This window comes from Didymella exigua, assembly GCF_010094145.1.
Source record: "Didymella exigua CBS 183.55 unplaced genomic scaffold M421scaffold_15, whole genome shotgun sequence".
NCBI classification, from domain to species: Eukaryota; Fungi; Ascomycota; class Dothideomycetes; order Pleosporales; family Didymellaceae; genus Didymella; species Didymella exigua.
Window position 1 is genome coordinate 233,150 of NW_022984789.1, and position 14,176 is coordinate 247,325.

At 54.4% G+C, this 14,176-nt stretch overlaps 5 protein-coding genes across 5 annotated transcripts; all 5 read left to right on the forward strand.

Moving 5' to 3' along the window:
- The first annotated feature begins 98 nt into the window (after positions 1-98).
- M421DRAFT_421108 (uncharacterized protein) lies at positions 99-1,468 on the forward strand. The gene is made up of 4 exons (XM_033592713.1): positions 99-143; positions 210-737; positions 791-1,050; positions 1,098-1,468. The coding sequence occupies exons 1-4, from the start codon at positions 137-139 to the stop codon at positions 1,311-1,313; spliced, it is 1,011 nt and encodes a 336-aa protein (XP_033448160.1). The 5' UTR covers positions 99-136; the 3' UTR covers positions 1,314-1,468.
- A 706-nt stretch (positions 1,469-2,174) lies between these two features.
- On the forward strand, positions 2,175-3,741 carry M421DRAFT_421109 (3-hydroxyisobutyrate dehydrogenase mitochondrial precursor). The gene is made up of 3 exons (XM_033592714.1): positions 2,175-2,569; positions 2,627-2,781; positions 2,974-3,741. The coding sequence occupies exons 1-3, from the start codon at positions 2,434-2,436 to the stop codon at positions 3,709-3,711; spliced, it is 1,029 nt and encodes a 342-aa protein (XP_033448161.1). The 5' UTR covers positions 2,175-2,433; the 3' UTR covers positions 3,712-3,741.
- A 131-nt stretch (positions 3,742-3,872) lies between these two features.
- On the forward strand, positions 3,873-4,804 carry M421DRAFT_421111 (UPF0057-domain-containing protein). Its single transcript, XM_033592715.1, has 2 exons — positions 3,873-4,021; positions 4,104-4,804. The coding sequence occupies exons 1-2, from the start codon at positions 3,964-3,966 to the stop codon at positions 4,544-4,546; spliced, it is 501 nt and encodes a 166-aa protein (XP_033448162.1). The 5' UTR covers positions 3,873-3,963; the 3' UTR covers positions 4,547-4,804.
- A 1,686-nt stretch (positions 4,805-6,490) lies between these two features.
- On the forward strand, positions 6,491-8,331 carry M421DRAFT_63835 (calcium/proton exchanger; the record flags this gene model as incomplete). Its single annotated transcript, XM_033596090.1, has 2 exons — positions 6,491-8,186; positions 8,240-8,331. The coding sequence occupies 2 exons, from the start codon at positions 6,491-6,493 to the stop codon at positions 8,329-8,331; spliced, it is 1,788 nt and encodes a 595-aa protein (XP_033448163.1).
- A 1,156-nt stretch (positions 8,332-9,487) lies between these two features.
- Positions 9,488-13,380, forward strand: M421DRAFT_101317 (uncharacterized protein; the record flags this gene model as incomplete). The annotated part of the gene is made up of 6 exons (XM_033586626.1): positions 9,488-9,922; positions 9,960-10,923; positions 10,977-12,690; positions 12,740-12,791; positions 12,845-13,179; positions 13,236-13,380. The coding sequence occupies 6 exons, from the start codon at positions 9,488-9,490 to the stop codon at positions 13,378-13,380; spliced, it is 3,645 nt and encodes a 1,214-aa protein (XP_033448164.1).
- Between the last annotated feature and the right edge of the window lie 796 nt (positions 13,381-14,176).

Genomic DNA, 14,176 nt, shown 5'->3' on the forward strand with positions numbered 1-14,176 from the left:
CTCGGATGTATTCCGTCATTATCCCCGAAGCAACGCGCTAGTTCGCGTTGCGGGGGCTTTTGAACCTCGACTTGGGAAACTTTTGGCCGGCCGAGTCAGTCACCTTCACTGTCGCAATCACAATCCTGCGACAACGATGGCTCGTAAGGCTTACCCTCGAACCCTACGCATAATTTGATTACCCCTGCTAACTGTGAGTGCCACTACAGCAGCATCAGACGTAGGAGACGACGACCCAGTGGTTGCAGAGTACGATGTCTACATCACACCTGAAGCAGAGGAGCAGCAACTTTACGTCCTGCAATATCTGAACAGACTGCCCGACCAGCCCTTCACGAAAGCTACCGGTAGCCTGCCTGCCGAATTGCGAATGAAGAAAGAGTCTGGGTTCATCGAAGTTGACGTCCCCATCAACATTCGCCAAAACTACAACCGAGTAAACGGTGTACGATGGGGCGAAGCCATGCGCAAGACAAAGGGTTTCGGGCAGAAGGCCTATGGTATTGCTTCTGGGTTCGAGCGAACTATGCCGCGCACTGGAAACAGGCCTGGCGCCGAAGGGGCTCCTGCTGCGCCTGTAGTGACAGCGGAGGACGATGACAACTTTGAAGAATACGTTACACATTTCGAAGATGCCAACGAAAAGGGCCACGTACTCAATGCGCAGACTTTTGGCGGACAGATCCAGAATGATGATGGCAAAGGCCCAAGCTACATGCTGGGAACGTTCCGCGATGGTAAGCTCTCAATCCGGCCGCAACTTCAATCACTATATGCTGACGATTTGAAGACCAGCTTCATCTAACACGCCTGAATGGAGTCGTCCAGCTTCGAACACAATTCCACCACATCGATGCTTCCGCGCAATTGGAGGCAGTCGCACGGCGACGCGAGAAGGAGTCGCAAGAAGGCGCAAAGCTAGCAGAGCCCAAAGCTTTTATCCCCACCGTGAAGAAGGCTGGCGGCGACACAGCGGCCGAGCTGACACAACAGTTCATGAAGGCTGCGAACGTGGAGCTGTGGCATAAGCTGCAGTACTCGGATGAGGATGTGAGTAGCCGAACGCCCGAGTGTAGACCCGGTGCTAACAATTGCAGTCCGAACTTGCTTACGACTCCTATTCTGAACGCCTCTTCTTGCCGACCACCATCGATGCACCAAAGCTACGGTCGAATCTCAGCAACGACCAGTTTCTCGACGTCATGAGCGCACCTTCAGCCGGCAAGGGCGCAAAGCGGAAGAACTTGACAAAAGAGAAAGAGCTAATCGAGATCTCAGACGAGTCAGATGAGGAAGATGAGACCGTGAGTTAGTAAAATTGGATTTAGCAAGCATTGCCTCGGAGTTCGCATTGCATTTTACTAGGAAAGATATATCGAGATACCCAGCAGTCTTACTGCACAGTCAGACAGGCATCCAGTGGTTTCAGACATTGTGAATGATACTGTGCTAGCTCGTGGCACGCGACGGCTAACAAGACTTTTGATTACCTAAACTAACGACGGCAACATTTCTTTTCAGCCGCCCCGGCGCAAAAAGGTGCTGATCTCGACTGCTTTCGGCCCTCGATGGGTCACACAAGTGATCGCTTCTATGTCAGCAAGCCGCGCCCAGCGAGTTCGTCTTTGACAGCAGATGAAACAGCCATTGATGTTGTGATCAGAGTAAGGTGATGCAATTTTCCGAGTTTCGCAAGCAGACGGCGCTTCCGAAGATGAGCTGAGCACATCTACATTCTCGATCATAGATTGCATTGGGCTGGATTGGGTTTCACGCATGTCAATAAGCCACATCGACGGTACAATGTTTCTCTCACTGAGAACTCGGGGATGCATCAAAGTAGAGTTCAGGGACCGTTGAGGTGGTCACGTCTGGACGGCGCTGTTGACAGATCACGCCTGTAGATTCGATGTCTTGCTGATCCTCAGTGCATGTTCTCAAGTCTCAGGAAAGCAGACGAGCAATTGACAGTGCATCGTAGTCACCAGAAATCTGTGAAGTTGAAATAGAATTGGTCTCCAGCCTCGAGCGTCTCCCATAATTAACCGTCAATGTTGTCTTGACCTTGACACGAAGATTCGTGCTCGAGGTCAATCGATATCGCTAGTTTACGTCCGTGCGTAGGCGCAAAAATTTCCACAAAACCGTTCGGACATTCTCCCTACAAGGCCACACACCATCATGCCTTGATCGTCCCAGCTCACAGCAGCAGCGCTTCGGCACAAGCTGTATTCCAATACCACCGTTATGGATCGTACTCTACACTGCAGGGTGTGCGGCGCAGTCGCCGGTAGAGCGGCCCATCCTTTGGCTCTCGCGACCTCGGCTGAACATACCAAGAGTGCGGAGACCGACACCAGCCGCATCCCACTGCAGCGGTCGACCTGCAACGTTCGCCCACCAGTGTAGCCGACCTAATATTCGACATTCACAATGCGGACCATCACAGCATTGTCGACGCCCTTGAGGCGGGTCGCACCATGTGCAGCTCGCCAGAGCTCCCGGAGATGCTTCTCAAGCACCCGAGATCTGCAAGCTACATGGGGCTTCATAGGCCTTGGACGAATGGGTATGTGGTCTACCAGCAAGCTCACATGACCGCACAGGTCGCTAAAATTATTGACAGGCTACTCCATGGCTAAGAACCTTCGAGCAAAAGTCCCAGCCGAGGACACGCTCTTCGTCCACGACATCAACACCGCCGCCAGCCAGGAGTTTCTCGAGGAGCACTCTACTGGTGTGCGGGTCGCTGAGAACGTCCGGGAGGTCGCCGAGAAAGCTGTGAGTTCTACCTCTTCCTGTCACACAATTTGCATGATGATACAACTCCTTTTCCAAATATTTTATGATCTAAGTTGGGGTCACTTGTGGCTCTTCTCCTGATTTCACACTTCATAGCCAATCCTCTGATGCAACCAACATACACGTCCTTGCTCTTCACCTCAGAGGTACCACGAGACTGACTGTAAGCAGGAGGTGATCATTACAGCTCTGCCAGAGCCTCAGCATGTCAGAGGCGTGTACAAAGCTATGCTTGACCCACCTACACTATTGACCGACGGATCTGTGACTAAAGAGCGTCTCTTTATTGATACGTCGACCATCGACCCGATGACATCGGCCGAAGTCGCTGAAAGTGCACACTCAACTGGTCAAGGAAAGTTCATCGATGCCCCCATGTCAGGTGGTGTCGTTGGCGCTGCAGCTGGCACTCTCACCTTCATGATTGGCGCTGCGCCTGAGGTAGTCGATCGTGCGACCGAAGTGCTATCCCTGATGGGCCGAAAAGTGCTGCACCTTGGTGAACAAGGTGCCGGACTCAAGGGCAAGCTTGCCAACAACTATCTCTTGGCACTCAACAACATTGCGACTGCGGAAGCTATGAACATGGGCATTCAATGGGGCCTCGACCCCAAGGCTCTCGCGGGCATGATCAACATCAGCACCGGCAAGTGCTGGCCAAGTGAGGTGAACAACCCTGTGCCTGGTGTCATCGAGGGCTCGCCCGCCAGCAGAGGGTACGAAGGAGGCTTTGGAGTTGCTCTTGCCAACAAGGACCTGAAGCTTGCTCTCAAGGCTGCCGCCGAGGCAAACGTCAAGCTTGCGCTCGGAGAGTCTGCGAGACAGCTCTACGAAGCAGCAGAAAAAGCACCAGACTGCAAAGGAAAGGACTTCTCTGTTGTGTACCGTTACTTGGGTGGCAAAGAATAGACAAATCAAAATGAACAGATCAAACTCAAATGCTCAAGCCCCCATGTCTTCGTGATCGCTGGCTTTATTTCCAGCACTTTCGTAGCCGCGGCTAAGCTGTGGCGCTTGTTGCTCAGCCACAACACATGACGTCTTTGCAGCCGCGTCTCAGGCGACAATCACAGCATCTGCATCCCCGCTTCTGCACTGTACATCGCAACTGCTCAAACTACACGCATACCCGCTCAGTTCAGCTCCGACGTAACTGCAGATATGTGCGGCACCGACTGTTTCCTGATGCTCCTCAGCGTCCTCTTCCCACCCATCGGAGGTAAGTAGCCGGCTCTAGGCACCCGCCTTTGAAGCCGCCTTTGCGCCCACACTCGCACAGCACATCCACTGACATGCCACAGTTTGGGTAAAGCGCGGTATCTGCTCCGCCGACTCTCTCATCAACATCGCGCTCTGCTGTCTCGCCTTCCTTCCCGGTCTGCTACACGCCTGGTACATCATCCTGCAAAACCCCGACCCATACGACAGTTACGACGGCTACGGCCCTGTGCCCGACCAAGAGGGCGGCCGCCAGGGCACCACGTACTATGTTGTGAGCCACACCGGGCCCGCGAGACAGCAGGGTGGCATGAACTACGGAACAGTGCCGCAGCAGCAGCAGACGGGTGTCACGAATCAGAACGCCCCAAAGAAGGCTACAAAGGGTGGAAAGGCGGCGAACGGTGCGAGCAGGCCTGGAGATGCGCCACAGCACTTGGGTGGTGAGGGCAGCAGCAGGGAGCCAGAGGGCCCTCCTTCTTACGCGGATGTGATCAAGGGCGACCACAAGGTGCAGAGTCCATAGGTGCGCGCGCTCGATAGAATGGGCATGACGGGTTTTTGCGATGGTCAGATGTTGTGAGATCATGGCTGCGTACATGGGGCGTTCAGAGCTGGGAAACGATAGCGAGGGCGTCTTGCTCTTATAGTCGTTGCATTGTATGTATTGTTGGAGCATACTCAGATCGTATCTATCCACCGTCGAAGTCCCGCGTACTAGGTACTTTGTCACAACCACCGTGCATTTTCTGATACTGGAGCGAGGAGATTGTCGAGCGAGCCAACCTGCAAACACTTGTAAGAAGTTTTTGAACATGTCAGTCGCGCGCAGATCTCCCTAGACGAAACCTTTCGCAACATCTCGATGCTTTGAGTGTCGTCAGTGTCGACATGCATTGAACTGCAAGAAGATGCACATCTCAGGAGCACCGTTTGACAATACTTTGAATATTTCCAAGGTCCAGTCTGCGATTGGATGAGTTAATCGAGCTGATGGTGTAGCGTCGAGGTAGCAGCATCCCTGCTGATGAAGATTGATCTCGAAGAGCTAACATTTCGCATTACTCTTTGTTACTTGAGCTACTCACACATTGATCGCAGAAGTAGAGACGTCTCAAAGCATGCCTCAGAGATGCGTTGACTTTCCTTGGGTCCTCCAGGGTTACAAACGTATCAGAAGGAGGTATGCGTGTTTCTCCACGCGTTGTGATCGCACGCGTTGGGCATGCGTAAATACATCATTCGGCAGCCGGCACATCTGCACCCTGGAGGATCTCGAAAGCCTCCCAGTCTGACTTGAGGTGAGAGTTGGCACAACAGACAGCCGCGTATCCGCCCTGATGCCGCACTTCCGTAACAGCCCCCAATCTAAAAGAACTTAAGATAGCCGTCGACCCCAGACATGCTAATACACCCTCTTTCGACTTCACTCATCATTGCCCTGCGTCTTGCGACCTCCATGGCGACCTTGAACACGTCCACACGGCTCGCACTCGGCCTCGTTAGCCACTGAACGCCTCGCAGGCTGCGTCACCGGTCAACAACGCATCCGCAGCGCATGCACCGAAGTCCACCTATCGCTCTAGATCTATGCAACACTTCGTAATACCAGGACGCAAATCAAGATGTCATTCTGATGCGATACAAACTCCTTCGTTGATTCGAGGATGGATCGCTGTGGCTTGTGGGACTTAATCAAGCGTCTCTGCCGCGCGATCGTGTCGCGCCCAGACACTTAGGGTCCATATTTCCTTGCTTGACGATCAGCCAAGAAGCCTTCAACCTCTCAAGCGCGCCCCTTGGCTTGCTTGACAACGAGAGAATCGTGACGTGTGAGCATGGCACATGGCCACTGCCGTGGAGCAGCCAGCGATCAATCGCGTCCGTCGAAGCTGATTTGATTTCTTCTCGCCCGCGCTACGAGCACTGCCTTCGACCTTGCATTTTAGGCTCTCCAGATCTGTGGCGCAGGCATTTTATCGCCTGTCGATTCGTGCGAACTTCCATTACCAGCCACATTACGTGGGTAGCTGCGAGCGCTCAAACACCTGTTTAATTACGTCCTTGTGTCCCCTTTCTTACCGTCTTTTCATTCACAAAGCTCCTCTACAACCTTAGGCAACCAATTCCTGCATTTGCCTGCGCTTTTCCTCCTGCGCTACTACCCCGGATTTCCCATCGTTTTGAAACCGCGCGCTCTTGTTTGTCCAAACAAGCCCCCAGCATTCCACTTGTCTTTCGGCCCCAATCGACCGAGGCACCAATCTTTCGCACGAAGCTCACGCAAGCGTCTGCACGTCTGAGCTCCACTGTGGGAACATCGATCGAGTCCTCCTTTCTCCATAACTAGGATATCCACGTCAGCGCAGTTGCCCACCAGACCCATACTTATGCGTAAGTAGATCTGCGATTTTCGACGTCAAATTTCTGCAACAACACAGCGTTTTGTAAGTAACAACGACTAACAATAATGTTAGACGCAGTAAGAAGGCAGGCGCATCGCGCCGCGTCCCATGGCGGTAATGGAGCCATGAACTACAACCCTTTCGCCCGGACACGATCAAGGGAGCAGGCCTACGATGAAGAGAACTTGACTCGCACACGATCAGAGGCCGATCACATTCCAGTCATCCAGGAGCAACGAGGATTCGAGAGCAGAGAAGCCGCCAAAGAGTTCGGAACGCCGCATCATCACCCTACAGATCCCGCCCAGGTATCACCAACCACAGCATATGGAGCTCCGCAATTTCCAGAGCCATCCAAGCCAGAGACAGAAGCCACGCTACAGGTGGATGGCGATGTTAGAGACGGGAGTGATAGTACTGTAGCGGGATCAGATGGTGTAACAAAGCGCGGCAAATTCAAGAAGCTGCTGCGAAAGCACGAGCACGAAAACACAGACGACGATACGCTTGCGAACCAACAGTCCGAAGACCTCACGCTGGAGGAACGCAAGCGCAAGGCACACAAGCGCAAGATTCCGATCGGGCAGCAGGTCCGCTTCGTCTTGTTCGGCGCATGGATCAACGTCCTCCTGGTCTTTGTCCCAGTTGGATTCGCGGTCTTCTACGCTGGTCTCAAACCTGTTCCCGTCTTTATCATCAACTTCATCGCTATCATTCCGCTCGCGGCTATGCTCAGTAATGCAACCGAGGAGTTGGCCATCAGAGTCGGCGAGACGATGGGTGGATTACTCAATGCCACCTTCGGAAACGCTGTCGAGTTGATCGTGTCGATCCAGGCCTTGATCAAGAACGAGATTACCATCGTCAAGACTTCACTCATTGGCAGTATGCTCTCGAACTTGCTTCTTGTCCTCGGTATGTCCTTCTTCTTGGGTGGCGTCAACCGTCCCGAGCAGTTCTTCAACGTCACAGTCGCACAGACAGCTGCGTCACTCCTTGCGCTCTGTATCGCCTCGCTTATCATTCCTACCGTTTTCCACAATACCATTGCCGAAGACAATGTCGACGAAGGCGATGCTCTCAGAAATCAGGAGCTTTCTCACGGAACCGCGGTCATCCTCCTGATCGTTTACGGATGCTACCTCTTGTTCCAGCTGAAGACTCACGCCAATATGTACAACGCTCCGAGTCAGAAGGTTCCCAAGCGCAAGTCATCTAAGCTTGAAGAAGGTGCAGCCGAACGTGGTGTAGCTGCTATCGGTGCTGGTACAGCTGCTGCGTCTGGCGGAGGCGTCAATCTCAAGAATCTCTTGCAGAAGCAGCCCAACGACGATGATGAGGAGGAGGAGGAGGAATTCGAGACTCCATCTTTATCCGTCATCGGCGCTCTTGTCACTCTCGCCATCTCGACCACTCTTGTCGCCTTCTGCTCCGAGTTCATGGTCGACAGTATCGACGGTCTCACTGCCACCGGCGGTGTTTCTACTACTTTCGTTGGCCTGATTCTCCTCCCCATCGTCGGTAACGCCGCTGAGCACGCCACTGCTGTCACCGTCGCTATGAAGGACAAGATGGATCTCTCCATTGGTGTTGCCGTCGGTTCGTCCATGCAGATCGCCCTTCTTGTGTTTCCATTCATCATAATTCTCGGCTGGATCATGGGAAAAGACTGCATGACCCTGTACTTCGACACCTTCCAGATTGCCACTCTATTCGTCTCGGTACTTCTGGTCAACTACCTTATCCAGGATGGAAAGTCTCGTAAGTCGACATGCATTGGCAAGTAGCGAATTCACAAGCTAACGTACATGCAGATTGGCTCGAAGGCGTCCTACTCATGGCGAGTTATATCATCATTGCAGTCGCTGCTTGGTTCTACCCCGAGATTGCGGAGAACCAGTGCTAAGTGTTCACAATTTTTTCATTTCCTACCGTCACAATTCTCTGTCAGTATATCACCAGACTGCCATGTCGTTGGAGTCATGGATCAAAGCGGGAAGCAGCACATGGACTGGCGTGCAAGCAGTCTGATCTTCTTCTCCAAGCCACACGCTCAATACCCAGTACATTTAGTAATGTTTTGAAACAATGCAAACAATCAGCATCCAACACTTACTGCTGCAATTTTCCATATTGATGAGGCGGGTGCATCGCGTGTTGGGACAGGGGCACAATTTCCTCCAGCAGCTACCAACAGTACGTTGTCATCGTGTTACGCACCATGGTTTTTAATCCCTCCTGACAACTCAGCTGTAGCTCTCTTCACTGCACATAACACTATGATGGCTACAGTAAAACTACATGGACATATAGCATTTGGCACACTACATCAGCCACAGCAACCGCTAATAGCCTTACTACGATCGCCAATTGCGCCACTCTGTTCCTGCGAGCCCAGCGCGCTTACGGGCCTTCTTGACCCGCCCTTTGAAGCTTCGATAGCATCAGCTCTCGTGTTTCATGAGCTTCACACAGTCCTTGTCTCGCCTCGCTTTCGAGAGGTAGGAACGCTTGCCTTCTGTTCCTGAGCGCAGCTAACCTCGAGTAGTGCAACTCCAGCTCTCTAAATCACACATCTAGCTCCCGAAGTACTACTGTAGGTTTGGCGCCCACATTTCTCAAACTTGTACTGACTGTCTCTACGAGTACATATCAGCAAGATGAGCGACGACGTCCCCGACAACCAACCCGTGCCGATGCAGACAAGCTCCACCGAGATGGACGAGCATTATGAGGAGGACGAGGGCTTTGAAGGCCGGTTTAATGAGCCGACTGCCTCCACAGACGACGTTGAAGACGAGATTTCCGCCGATGATGGACATGCTGCTGCTCTTGCGATTCTGCCTCAAGGCGATGCCGCCTTTACTCAGCAAGTACTTGGTGTTGAGGGCCAGGAGGAGATGGATCCGAATGAGGTGCAGGAGCAGCAGCATGACATCTATGAGTCTATCGAAGATGGTCTTGAGTCCGAGTCACAGCCGCATGAGCACACAGATGCAGACCTCGAGCCTGAGCAACACGCACATCGAACATCCCATGAATCGATCGACCACGACGCTTTCATGGAAGACGCTGCCAACGGACCCGACCATGTAGTGTCAGCCACTGCGGTCGCCATCTCTTCCCCCGACCAACACAACATCAATGCGAATGACTCCTCGTCCCTCTTTGTCTCAGAACGCTATTCATCGTCTCGCTCTCCCGCACCGGTTCCGCTACCACCACATTTGAACCCTACGCCACCTCGCCGGGCAACATTGCCTGCTTGTTCAGCCGGCCCAAATCAGTCCATGTTTGCCAAAATACGTGAAATGCAGAAGAAGGCTCAAGAGAGAAAGGCCGCTTTCAGCAGATTTACACCATCGCAAATGGCCGAGGACGTCGACTCTGAGACGTACCTGAACGCTGTCACAGCGGGCATCAGGCCTTCCACCGGAGATTTTCCTCAGCCAGAGGTTGACGATGACGAGATGGGCGCACAGAGTGGCTCTGGGCGAGTTCGCGAAGCAGAAGCAGCACTATGAAGAGCTCAAGCGGCAGAACGGCGGGGTCCTTGGCTTTCGACACGATGTCGAATGGATGAAGATCAAAGGCGCCGAAGATGCGAGGCGCAAGAAGCGTCAGCGTGAGCTCGTACAGATCCACCAAGGCGATCAGCCAGACCTTTTTCCCCCAGTACGCAATGGTGCAGACGAGCTGGGCGATGAGTCGGATGGCGAATTCTACGGGGAGAGTTGTTCGCGCAAACGCCGCCGCGATGACCAACCTCGTAAGCAGAACAAGCCGTTTTCTTTCCAGGATGCCGAACTCCAGGCCATGCGTGTTGCTCTGGAAGCAGACGAAGACACGCCCAAGAAGAAGAAGAGGAAGAAGAAGAAGAAGAAGAAGAAGAAGAAGAAGAAGAAGAAGAAGAAGAAGAAGAAGAAGAAGAAGAAGAAGAAGAAGAAGAAGAAGGGCAGTGCAGGCGATGGCGATGTTGCGGCTTCACAACCAGCCTCCAGAAGCCGAGGCTCCAAGTCCAACGCTTCGCGAGCTCCCCGAGCCAAAGTCGCCGGGAAATCAGCAACAAAAGGCTCGCGCAAGACGGCCGAAGACAAACGAGAGCTCGAGCGCGCCACGAAACAGGCCACTTCCTTGTTCAATGCCAACGTTTTCGAGCAGCAGGCTGGAATCGGAGCCGCAGATCAGCCAGTCTTCGAGACAAGGAGAAAGGCTGGTGCGCTGAAGGAGCTCATCGCCAGTGTGCCTGTTGCGGACAAGAAGCAGGCCAGAAACGACATGAATACTCTGTTGCAAGCCTCGAAAGATTTCGACGGTCGAGGCGCGTGCAAGCTTGCTGCTGAGGGCAATTGGCTGGTGAGGGGAATGAAGACATCCCTCAAGGGTTACCAGGTTCTCGGCACCGCCTTCATGCGTCGCCGTGAGAACGATGGACAGGAGCCCAGGGGTGGATTGATGGCCGACCAGATGGGGCTTGGTAAGACGTTGATGATGCTTGGTATGTTGCCTCACTTGGTGGACTCGTGGAAGCCTTCAGCTAACCAAGACCAGCCAACATTGTGAACTCTCGCGACGCGATGATCCGAAATAACGACCGCGGATCAACGACTACACTCCTAGTTGCAAGCCCTGCCCTGCTCAACCAGTGGGCCGCTGAGATTACGCAACACACTGCCGTCGATCTGAAGGTCATGCGGTACGGAGCCGGCCACCGACTTGATTCTACCCACATCATTGGGACAATCAACACGCACGACATCATCCTCACGAGCTACAGCGAGGTCATGAAGTCGTATCCGAAGAACGAAGCACCTGTCGAGTGCCAGACCGCTGAGCAAAAGATTGCGTGGTGGAAAGAGACGTACAAGAACTTCCGAGGTGTTCTCCACCAGGTGCACTTCAAGCGCATCGTGCTGGACGAGGCGCAGGCGATCAAGAACCACAAGTCGCGGACTTCTATTGCGTGCCGCGCACTCATGGCAGACCACAAGTGGGCGCTCAGCGGGACACCGATCCTCAACGGCCTCGATGAACTGTACCCGTACTTCAAGTTCCTCAGCGTTCCACACACGGGCAGCTTCAAGATCTTCAAGCACAACTACTGTGGTGCCGGCGACGGGGAGAACGCCGAGCGTCTCTTGGTTCGCCTCTCGCAGTTTATGATTCGCCGCACCCACGCGGACAGGATGTTCAACGCACCCATCCTGAAGCTTCTGCAGGCGAACCAGAGCACCTACTGGTGCGAGTTCAACGGCGTCGAGCGATGCATCTACATCATCGTCCACCAGCGCTTCGCCGCGAGGATCAACATGTGGGCCAAGAAGGGCACACTCGACCGCTCCTACAGCAACGTCCTTGTCATGTTGCTCCGCCTCCGACAGCTCACTGGTCACATTCTCATGCTACAGTTCGTCATGAGGGACTTGCTTGAGCGTGAGGATATCGAGCGCATCAAGGATGTCGTCAAGGAGCAAGCTGCTTCCAGCAACATCAGGCAGGGCCGCACGATCCTCGGCATTCGAAAGCAGCTCGAAGCCTACGAAGTGAGGGAGAAGAGGAAGGCTGCTGCCAAAGCCGCCAAGAGGGTTGCTGCGGAACTGGCAGCTAGACAGGGTGGCGAGTACATCGAGCCCGAGAGCGAAGACGACGAGGAAGACGACGAACCCGTCCCAGTTCCGCGTGACGGCGATGCTGATGCTGATGCTGAAGCTGAAGCTGAAGCTGAGGTTGTGAGCGCCCATGGCGGCGCAGAGCGCAACAAGTCCGGTAGAGACTTTGGCAAGAGCTACGACTTCAAGCCCTACGTCAACAGTTTCACCGTGGGCGAGGCCTGGGAGAAGAGGAAAGAAAAGGCCAAGTGCGGAGAATGCGGCAAGCGTCCCTACAAGCCGTGGAAGACGGCCTGCGGACATTTCATCTGCAGCGAACCTTGCTATGAAGAAGTCATGAACGCTGCTGCCGAAGGGGGCAAGACGAACGGTACCTGCAAGGCTTGCGGCGAGACGTTCTACGCCTGCACTCCTTGCGACGAAGAGGAGGATGACGATGTTCGAGCGGGCCGCGGCACTCGATCCAAAGCGGCAGCGAAAGAGAAGAAGAAGAAGGAGCGTCTCGACCGGGAGGATATCGCCGAAGATTGGTTGAGCTTGGGTGGCGAAGAGGTCCTGTCGTCGGCTAAGACGGTTGCCATCAAGGCACAGATTCTCAATTGGATCAAGAAGAACCCGAGCGTCAAGATCATCATCTACACGCAGTTCCTGGCGATGTAGGTCGATGACTCCCCAAGTCGGAGCGCTTCCACTGACTACGTCCAGGATTCGCATATTGGCCAAAGTCTGCCAGCAAGAAGGCTGGAAGACCGAGCAGGTATGTCTCAGGCGACTGTCTCACAACCAAGTCCGGATGGCTAACAGACGCAGTATCACGGCAAGCTCACTCTGGCAGCTCGCGACAAGTCGATCAAGGCGTTCGCCAACGACGCCAAGTCGAAGATCCTCCTCGCGTCTCTCCGCTGCGGCGGTCTCGGTCTCAACCTGACCATGGCCTCGAAGGTCATCATCATCGACCCCTGGTGGAACCAAGCCTCGGAGCAGCAGGCTTTCTGTCGCGTGTTCCGCATCGGGCAGGACAACGAGACGTTCATGACGCGCATGTGCGTCAAGGACACGGTCGACGAGCGCCTCATCGAGATGCAGAGGACGAAGCAGAAGGAGATTGACGAGGTCATGGACGACCGCGGCAAGCGGACCAAGAAGTAAGTCACGTGCCAGATGGCTTGGGCGTTGCAGTTGACTGACTAGCTACCTCCAGCCTCGATATTGCAGACCTCGTGCGCCTCTTCGGCAGCATTGAGGAGGATGGCGAGGGCAAGCGGTTCATCTTGGTCGAGAACCCTGATGCTGCTGGTGGCTTCTACGCTGACCATGATCACGAGCGTTACGCGGACGAGTTGTAGGGTGACGAAATGGGACCGTGAGGCGGTGATGTGTTGAGGATCTACTTTTGGTGCGGTTTTGGGCCATGTGGTCGAGTGTGAGGCGGGAATTCATGGAAGTCTGGAGGCATTCGAGATGCTGAGACAAGCTCCTGATTACTACCGCAGCCGTCATTGGGCCTTCTGCGATGCTTGCTTTTCCTACGACTGGGCGCCAGATACCCTGGCGTGCTCTATCGTGGGTCATTCTTCAGTGGATAGACATCGTGGCAGGAGCTCTGCAGCACGCTCTTTGGCAGATTGTGGTGATGATGCTTTCTGGTGGTGATGATGCTTTCTGGTGGATCGATGGCACGATGTAGAGATCGGGCCGACCAATAGCAGGCCCACCGTTGACGTCTCCGCAATAATGCGGACCATCGGGCTGGCCGTGGGGAGCAAAGTCACACATCTGAAGGCGTCGCAGGAACCTGTCGCATACCTATTCAGCTCGGCTGCAGCCGTCGACGTAGCCACACCCGGGCGTTCCTAACGCGCAGGACCTGCAGGCAGATAAGACAGCAGCGCGTCCAATCACACACGGGCAGATAGCATTCACTCCCGCACGACTCCCTCCATGGGCCGGCGTGCGTGAGGGAGCCTGTCGCGCGACGAACCGCTGGCCAGCCATGTTGGCAGCAACACCTGCGCTGAACCACGACCGACAGTGCGGCAGACCGTCCCCGTCCGCCGCAGCTTGATACATGTCGCGCTGAGACTCAAGGGCTCCGTCACCCGTCACACTGCAGCGGCCCCGCCGTCGGAAACCCCCCCCCCC

Coding starts and splice junctions, on each gene's coding strand:
- M421DRAFT_421108 (XM_033592713.1), top strand. Junction 738..790: donor GCTGGGAACGTTCCGCGATG/GTAAGCTCTCAA, acceptor GACGATTTGAAG/ACCAGCTTCATCTAACACGC. Junction 1,051..1,097: donor TGCAGTACTCGGATGAGGAT/GTGAGTAGCCGA, acceptor TAACAATTGCAG/TCCGAACTTGCTTACGACTC.
- M421DRAFT_421109 (XM_033592714.1), top strand. CDS start 2,434: ATGCGGACCATCACAGCATTGTCGACGCCCTTGAGGCGGGTCGCACCA. Junction 2,570..2,626: donor CATAGGCCTTGGACGAATGG/GTATGTGGTCTA, acceptor AATTATTGACAG/GCTACTCCATGGCTAAGAAC. Junction 2,782..2,973: donor GGGAGGTCGCCGAGAAAGCT/GTGAGTTCTACC, acceptor GACTGTAAGCAG/GAGGTGATCATTACAGCTCT.
- M421DRAFT_421111 (XM_033592715.1), top strand. CDS start 3,964: ATGTGCGGCACCGACTGTTTCCTGATGCTCCTCAGCGTCCTCTTCCCA. Junction 4,022..4,103: donor CCTCTTCCCACCCATCGGAG/GTAAGTAGCCGG, acceptor GACATGCCACAG/TTTGGGTAAAGCGCGGTATC.